Here is a 9,235-nt window from a genome sequence, read left to right as displayed (position 1 = left end):
CTTCACCTATGATGTGTGTGTATCCTGTATGTATGTCAATCTATGGTGATTTCATACATTTCATAGTTTCATTAGACAAGGAATATTCAGAGGTTGTTTTTCCAGTTCCTTCCCCTGAGATATTGTCTAGAGCTGGTATTTATTGGCAATCTCCCAACCAAGTATTATTCCTAGCTGACCTTAATTAACTTCCAAGATAAGAAGGGATCTAGGCCTCCTATTGATTTCATCTAGTCAGATTTACTGAGGACATATGCTTAATATTTATTTATTTATTTATTCAATAGGCATGCATAATACTGGATGTCATCCTGAGCCAAACCATAGAATTATTGTTTTTTTTTTTCCTTAGGGCTACTTCCAATATAAATTATGTTGTTATTTCTAAGTGGAAAAATGGTGAAGACTAATTAAAATGCTTCACTATTTAATTTCTCCTGCTAGATATTAAGAAATATGTTACTAGTTCACCATATTCAAAGAGACACTTGAACTGTTTTTCTTAAATATTAACTCTTGAGTGGCACATATCTTTTGAAACTGAGGACAACTTCCAAAAAGTTTGTGATATGGAATGGTGACTGTCCAAAAGAATGAAAAAATGAAGACCACATTGGTTGAGATCAAGGAAAAAATAGTTCTTTGGATCCTGGCCCTTGCTGTATAGGTTTTTTTGCTGTCTCTGTATATCATAACAAAGAGATTTATTTGCAAACTAAGTGATTAAAAGCCAAGAATGAACAATATTATGTTTTATAAATACAGTGAGGCAACTCAGTTGAGCTTGTATTTATTGTTGCAAGATTTCCTTTGAAGCTGAGTGCTATGGTTATATTCCAGGATTCTGATTTTTCACACAAAATAAATTTTGACAGTTTTAGCTTACACACAATCCTCCAAACATAAATACAAAATATCTGAAGCACTGAAATTTCGGTGGACTTGGATAGTTAGGATGTGATCAATATTTTCATCAAAATAGTTCACAACTTTGTTAAAATCTGTACATCAAACCTATGAACCCTCCATTGTCTTTAAGAATCGGTGTGAAGTGCAGGATTATCACCATGAGGAAATTCAGTCTATTCTTGTGTCAAAGGTCAGCTGCAGCTGAGGACAGTATTAGCCTTTGGCAGCTACATATATCTAATTTCTAACTGAGACTGATATATTATATATATATATTTATATTTATATATATTTATATATATTTTTTCTTTTAAAGGCAACCAAAATCTTTTAAAATTGCAAATACAAACAAATATAAATGTGTATGGCACTTTCTCTCATGGGTTTAATTTCTGTCACAAGTGGCATAGCTGTCTCATGTACAGTCTGTGGCTAAGGGGGCATTTTAACTTATAAATAAACTTTTTAAGCAATAAAATAAGTTACAATATTTATAACAGGGCTGATCACCGAATGGATATAACAGGGCTGATGTCAGCCAGGACTACAAACTAAAAATATTGAAGTAAAATAATAATAATAATAATAATAATAATAATAATAACAACAACAACAATAAAAACATGGGCAGTCAATAGAAGCAGGTTGAACTACTTCTATTAATTATTTCATTTAGGTTGCTCTAGAAACTAAGGTCAGATGTAAAGTTTTGGTCACAAATTTATTTAATCCAAATGCCTTCCCCCCTCAAGACAGCTGTAATTGTTGTATTATGCTTTGCTATCGTCTTCTTTTGACTGGATGATGTCATTAGAAACTTTGATTTCTAAAGTATCTGAATTTAAAACTTCTTTTCCATTTTCTTCCTTTAATGGCAGTTTCCTGTGAGAAAGAAAAAAGGAGATAATATTACATTTGTAACCCATGCTTCCAAAAACATGAAACACTCTAGGAAAAGTTTGACATTACCCTTTCTTTTTATTTTTTTAGTTCTACCATATGTTTGTTATGGTACCACAGCTGTTGTCTTTGAGCGATCTTCTGCCAGTGTTGCACAATCCACTACTACTGTTGTCCAGTAGCTGTTTGGTACATTTAGTTTATTTCCTCAGTGAAAGCTTGTTGATGAGGAAAACCTACCATCAGCTATCTTGCCATACAGAGGTGCGCAATCCCACCACCATGGAAAGGTAGTGTTAGGGCACATCTTTCACTTCACAGAAGAGTATTTTTATATATTTATTATAATTCTATTCTGCTTCTTCCAACTTCTCTTAATTCTGATTTGTCTCTGGGTTTTTTGATTTTAATAATTATATGTGTACAGGTTCTCTGCAAAATTGGGAAATTGGGAAATAAATAATTGAATAACAAAGGTTCCTCATTCTTCATTTCCATTTTAGAAATAAGCTATGAATCGCTTTCCATATCTAAAGCTTTCTCTATCCCCCCCCCCCCCCCCAAAACCCCTGGGAATTAGTGATGTGCAGATATGTGAGAAAGTAATTGTAATTTATTGAATATCTTTACTGATGCAGATGTTCAATTCTCAATCATACCAACAAAATATTTTCTTCCAATACCTAAAAAAGTGTGTAGCTCCAGATTGGGAGTACAGTTTATGTATTCCCATAAGGCTCTGCCTGCGATTTACACCTACAATCCATCTATAAGAGTTGTAATGACATCAATGTAATTTTGTTCCACTCCAATTATTTACTGTGAATAAGTATATGTATCTGTGAAATATTTAAAATATTTAAAATGCCATATTACGTACTCTGGTTCTGTCAATGGGGTTGTTTCATTGGGTTCATTTACTGGGCTTCCATCTTCATGATTGGCAATTCTTTCATCTTCTCTTCTCATTTCAACTATTGGCTCTTTTGATCCATCTTTCCTAAAGAATATTAAAAGATTCTTAGATTCGCCATATGATAAAAATACAGGTGTTAGTTGTGCTACTGGATTCAGATACACAAAAGATTATGCAATAAAATCTTATTCGTTTATAATTGATGCAAATAACTTTTGTTTGATCCAAAAATGTCACTAAGATAATCAATCAATCAATCAATCAATCTTCTGTTTTTTCACCTCAAATGTCATGATAGCTCACAACAGTGAAATCTAATTTTAAAAATCTATTAAAATTGTTTGGATTTCACATGGGTTAAAAATGGGACATTCAAGATAGATAGATAGATAGATAGATAGATAGATGAGTAAGTTAAAATATAATTTAAAATAGCTTCATAAAAATAAGCACAATTTCCTTCAGTGAAAGCCCATATAGATGTAAAAGACCTGACTGTTGCTGGAAAAAGTGAGGGTGACAGGTTATACTCCATGACACAGAGGGAATTATAACATGAAAGCACTCTCCTACATCCCATCACACAGGCCTCTTTAAATGGCAAACAATGAAACAGACTTAAAACCCCAACAGTTTCATAGAAGGAGAACACAATTCAACCCATGTACCTGCAGGACTGGTACCTGTGGTTTCATCTACTCACTTGCAATGCAATGTGTCATCTCAGGTTGATTCTATGGTATGCTTCTGCCAGAAGTTACCACAGAGTTGCCCTGGAAAGCCTAGGAAATCTCAATACAGGATACTTCTTTAGGAATTTTCTAGTCCTACAGGGTACCTCAATTGTAACCCCCAACAGAAGTTATTTATTTCAACAAGGCTTATTATTATTCACAGTGTCCTGTTTTCATGGCAAGTTGAATAATGTATCCCTTGTGGATACAAGGGTCATACTTTCAAATATCTTGTTCTCAAGTTTTATAGGATCTTCTTGTTCATATCTACCACATTGAGTTGTGCCTCCAAACAGATAAATAGTCAGCTGTTGTAACCAAAGAAACACATACTATCTATAACTGGGCCTATTAACAATTTGTGTGTAGCATTTCAGACCACTTTCTGTATACATGCTTCCTATATAGATCATGTCCTACATAAGTCATGCAACAGCAGTTGTTTCAAAAGACTGGACAATCTATGCATCATCAATCTATCTATTGACAAAATATTTCACTAATATTAGTTCTAGTTTTGCTTTGTCTCAAATATATTGAAGGTGGAATGATTTTAAAAGTGGAATGATTTATTCAGTTGGCATCAATTTTAACACAAATATAATAGTTTGATATCAAGATTATGGCTGAAGATTAAACAGAAGTTTACTCTTTGCTTTTTAAAAAAAGAAACCAATATTGAAGTTAGTAAATGCAAAGTTCATATCCAATCTGTTCAGCATGACGAATGGTGAAATCTGTGTTATAGTTTAAAAGAATATATGATGTTTCCTAATATTATATTTTAAATACATACTAAATTTAAGTTTCTTAATGCATAATACATTTACTAAAGCTGTTCTCAAATACTTAAAAAATTGAATATAAGCTAATAGTAAAATCTTCAGAACTGTAGCTAAATATTAGGACAGACTGAAGCCCCTTATTTTCATTAATATGTTAAGAAATGTATTATTAAATAGACTGAAGGATTAGTATGACAAAGTGTCTTTCATGTCCCCAGCAGGTATGTGGCCTATGTTTTTTTCCTTCTATAAGTCAGAATGGTGGGGGTGGACTTGAGACCTTTGTTAGGCATGACATGAGCTGTATCATTGTGCTACCTTCTCACATTGAAACCTTCACCACACTTCCCATAAAAGCATGTAAGAATAAATCAGATATATATAGTATGCAAAGGAATATTGTAGCACCTTTGAGACTGAGGGTGCTTCCATACAGCACCAAATTGCAGGTTTTAGTCAGGGGCAAAAAAACAAACAAACTGGGACCTGAGAAGAGGTCCACATACAGACCTATTGGTCCATAATTTCTTACTCTGTCATCCACACTGGCTGCTTTGTCCTGGAATTTTACAGGCCCCAAGATGGCTGCTGCGGGTTGTCTGCAATTTTTTTTTTAAAAAAACTTAAACTGTGAATATGTGAATCATTGTATTAGTTCTGTTATTGGACTAGAGAGACTGTTTGGCTGTGTGCTTGTGTCTGTGAACTATGGGGTACTATTCCTGGGTTATACATGTCTGTCCCTGATTGCTGTTATTGTGAAAAGATGTACAACATTGACTACAGGGTAACAACTTTGTCCTGACAAGAGAAACTTTGCCATCCACACGTTTAATGAATTTTCTGACACACAAACAAGGTTTATGTAGTAGGACCACACCTTTCGAAACCAGTACTACACAATCAAATAGGAACACACACTTTCAAGCGAAGAACAAAACTTAGGTCATTATTACTATTTTAGAGGTTGTCTGGCCATCTGTGCAGACAGGTTTTGTGGTGTACTTGTAGGATGGAACAACAGGGTGATGTTCCTGCATTATACATGTCTGTTCCCCATTGCTTTTATCATAAAAATATGGGGAAGTTGACTACATGGCAGAATCTTTGTTTGTGTGTCACAAACTTTATTAAACATGTGAAGGACAAAGTTTCTCTTGCCAGGATAAAGTTTTCACCATCTAGTCAACTGTTGCCATATGTTTAGGGTGCAACCAATCAGGAACTGACATGTACAATCGCACATTTTCTGAGTGTAAGGACATATAGAGATTCAAATATCTGCATTTTCTGGCCAGAGCTGGGATATTCCCACACTTGAATGGCCTTTGTAGCAACTGCTCCCTCATTTTCAAGTGATGTCGTTTGGTTACCCACCATTTTGAAGCAGGAGTTCCTGGGATAAAGATGCTGTCTGGATGAGCCTTAAGAAAACTAAATTGGCAGCATAAAACATTTGTAGATTAAATGTGCTTCCCCAGATGTACGATGCATCTGAGGTTGACTGACTTCCCAACTACACTATAGAATGGTAGTAGTTTGATACCACTTTTATCATAGCTACATCCTATGGAATCCCAGGATTTGCAATTTGCACTAGAGGTTTGACAGAAAAGGGTAAATATCTCACAAAACAAAACAAAAAAAAACACCCCAGAATTCAATAACATTAATATTTAATGTGGTATCAAACTGCAGTAAGGATGGAGCCTTAGTATATGAAAGCTTATATTAGTATCATAATGGATATTCTGGACTAACATGGCTACTCTATCTCAGGATTAGAAGGTTGACAAAATACATAGGGATTTCTTATAGCATGCAAATTAAAATAGTTAACAATGCACTGTTTGTGACAATGCTACCTGTAGGAAGTTTACCCCAAAAAATTCAAATATACCACTGAATGAGATGAGTGACATTTTTTTTCTAAAACCTTGTGACTGATACTCACAAATATGCAGCCTTTCCCTCTTCCAGCTCTTTGCTCTTTCCACTGGAGCCACTCTTCTTTCCGCAGATTCTTCTGGTGATGCACATGAGCAGTCCACACTGTCTCACAAAAAAGCAGCTGACATCAGTCACAACAAGGATTAATAAAAGAACAGCTACGCCCAGTCCAATGACTGCACCAAGGCCAAGACCATTGAAAAGCGTGTCTTGAAAACAAAAACAGAGAAGCAAGCAGGTTAATCTACTGTGAAAAGCCTACATGGGTTAAAGGGTTATCACAAATGTCAAACCTTAACAGCCTAAATCCAATGAAGCATGCCAATAAAAATATACTCATTAAATAAACTAAGTTGGTTAAGTGGTTACTTATACATTTCTTATTAATTTTAGATCTAAATCTAGTTGGAACCAATACTGGTTTCCATCCAAAGTACTTTTCTTAGGTCAAAAACAATTTAACAGATGTATTTTACAGCCATTCTTTCCCAAAACAAACTATTTTTCATATATCTGTCCAAATACACACTGTTACATGCAGCCTGTCTGAAAATATGGTGCCTTTTAAAAAAAAACACACAACAAAACAAAACAAAACAGAGTATTGATTTTGTGTGTGCGTGTTTTATATCTCATATATCTTGCAACACTTTTGCAGCTGGTATAATTCCTCCCTGAGTTTTAGTATGGCAATTTTCCTGTGGTTCAATATGATGCATTATCTACAAAACCATATATCTGATGCAAACAAGAAACTTGAAACACAAATTTTAGCTGTGGTTTTTGTGATGAGAATTGCTCTGATAAGTTTGGGAAAACAGAAGCAAAAGGATAGCTGTTTTCCAATCTGCATATTAATAGAGGTAGGCAAATTAGGTCAATTTATTTTTTTAAAAATGACTATTGCAGCATCCCTGTGGATGAATGGTTTGCCAGCACTCTAAACCGCGCAGGACTGGAAAATCCAACATAGTATATGTTTTATAAGGATTAAGAGTCCCAAGACTGTCCACCTTCATAGCAAATCTGTGACTCAACTGAAGGGTTCATGGGGCTGAAGCAACTCTGCCATGAGGACAGGTTGTAACCTTTTTGCCTCTTTAGCCTCAAAAAAAAAAGATAAGTGTGATCACCAGAGAGCAGTATACAATTATATACAGTGTGAAGAAAGCAGATAAGGAGAAATGTTTCTCTTTTTCTCTTCACATTGGAACTTAAGATAATTCACAGATCCCAAAAAATTAGAGATTCAGGGCAAATAAAAAGTATGATTATTTTTCTGCATTCTTATTTAGCTGTTAGAGTTGTAAAACAAATTATTGGACTCTCAGTTAAAAAGTATTCTTGAATCCAGAAAAAATACTTGCATCTCAAATAAACACAATTTATAAGCAAATAATAATGCATTAAAATTGTCTTACATGTCTTTTATATGTCAATGTCTATTTTATAATGCAAAATCAATAAAAAATTATTAAAAAATTAAAAAATGGAGAAAAAAAATTATGATTCATGTTGTCTATGCATAAAATAACACTTTTCCCCAAATATTTCTGGGTTGATTTTTTTTCTATGAAGAAAAAATGTTTTTGGCGTATAAAACAGCATCTTCTCTGCCAAATAGACATTTATTTATGTTCTGCACAGACCAAATTCCACACTGTGAATAGCCTTCAGAAACTGTACTTTTCAAAGACCTTTACATAGTGGGAAGAATTACATCTGTATTAGTAATAAAGGCTCCAAGTAAGCCCTTTATCCCTTTCCTTTTCCCTTAATCTTTTTATATGGGATACATGATTGTGAGAACAAGTGATGACAATCAGAAGCAAAATCTTCAAACTCTTCAACCTAAATCTTGTTGTTACTCCCATTGAATCAGTTGGCTTTCCTACATCTACATGTTAAATCAATACATTTAGTCAGGTTCAATTTAACCAAAAGGATTTCCACTACACATGAACAGGAGAGCGAAGGGGGTTGAATGAACTGAACCTGATGCAGACTATACTAAATCATATCATTATGGGTGGGTTTTTTTTACAACACTAAAGATTCCTTACTGTTTTGTAGATAATTAAGCAAATTAGAAGGGTGAATCCGCAGAAATCTTGAAGAAGCAATTGATTTCTAGAAGGGTTTTGAGAATTCCCAGAAGGAATTTTTCAAATTTAAGAAAGATTCTCCTTACTCCGTCATCTTCCTGGTTCCAGTAAAAAAAGAATCAGAATCATAAAATCTTTTAGAACTGAGTAGTTAACTCAAGAAAAATGCTTTGTTTCTACAACAAAACTAACTGTCAAGAAAGCACTTTGAAGAGAAAAAGCAATACTGTTGTATAATCATAAGCTCACAGATACTAGCAAGTATATTTTTAGGATGTCCAAAAGTTACAGCCATGATTTAATTAATGACACCCTCTGGTTAGCTTTATAACTTGAATGGATACCCATGAAACATTCATTTTTTGTTTCTGGTAATTGGGTAACCTTATGCAGGCTTGAATTGTTGCTTATAAGTTTGCGTAAGGTGGCGAGACTATACAGAAGATCTATATAGGAAGGATAATAAGTATCGAGGATAGTTTTGACAGTGTGGTGAGTGAATTAGAACCAGACATCCTGAGGAGTGAGATTGAATGGGCTTTAAGAAGCATCGCTAACAACAAGGCAGCAGGAGACGATGGGATCCTAGCTGAACTGTTTAAAATCTTGAATGATGATCCTGTAAAGGTGATACATGTCATATGCCAGCAAATATGGAAAACACAAGAATGGCCTTCAGATTGGGAAAAATCAATTTATATCCTCATACCAAAAAAGGGAAATGCTAAAGAATGCTCAAACTTTCGTAATGCTCAAGATCCTGCAAGGAAGACTCCTGCAATACATGGAGCGAGAGTTGCCAAATGTACAAGCTGGTTTTAGAAAAGGCAGAGGAATGAGAGATCAAATTGTCAATATCCACTGGATAATGGAGAACAGCAGGGAGTTTCAGAAAAACATCTATTTCTGTTTTACTGACTATTATAAAGCCTTTGA

At 34.3% G+C, this 9,235-nt stretch overlaps 1 protein-coding gene across 1 annotated transcript in view; it reads right to left on the bottom strand.

Moving 5' to 3' along the window:
• Positions 1 to 774: 774 nt before the first annotated feature.
• The window catches only part of NCAM2 (neural cell adhesion molecule 2), a 301,945-nt gene continuing 293,484 nt past the window's right edge, over positions 775 to 9,235 (bottom strand). Inside the window, exons 16-18 of the mRNA XM_060770484.2 lie at positions 6,199 to 6,403; positions 2,690 to 2,809; positions 775 to 1,791 (exon numbers count right to left, since the gene is read on the bottom strand). Of these exons, the coding sequence (XP_060626467.2) occupies positions 1,680 to 1,791; positions 2,690 to 2,809; positions 6,199 to 6,403 (437 nt within the window). The 3' untranslated portion in view covers positions 775 to 1,679. The remainder of the gene's footprint in view (positions 1,792 to 2,689; positions 2,810 to 6,198; positions 6,404 to 9,235) is intronic.

Source organism: Anolis sagrei, chromosome 3 (genome assembly GCF_037176765.1).
Source record: "Anolis sagrei isolate rAnoSag1 chromosome 3, rAnoSag1.mat, whole genome shotgun sequence".
NCBI classification, from domain to species: domain Eukaryota; kingdom Metazoa; phylum Chordata; class Lepidosauria; order Squamata; family Dactyloidae; genus Anolis; species Anolis sagrei.
The sequence above is the reverse complement of the archived record's forward strand: the minus strand, read 5'-3'. Positions and strand labels throughout refer to the sequence as shown.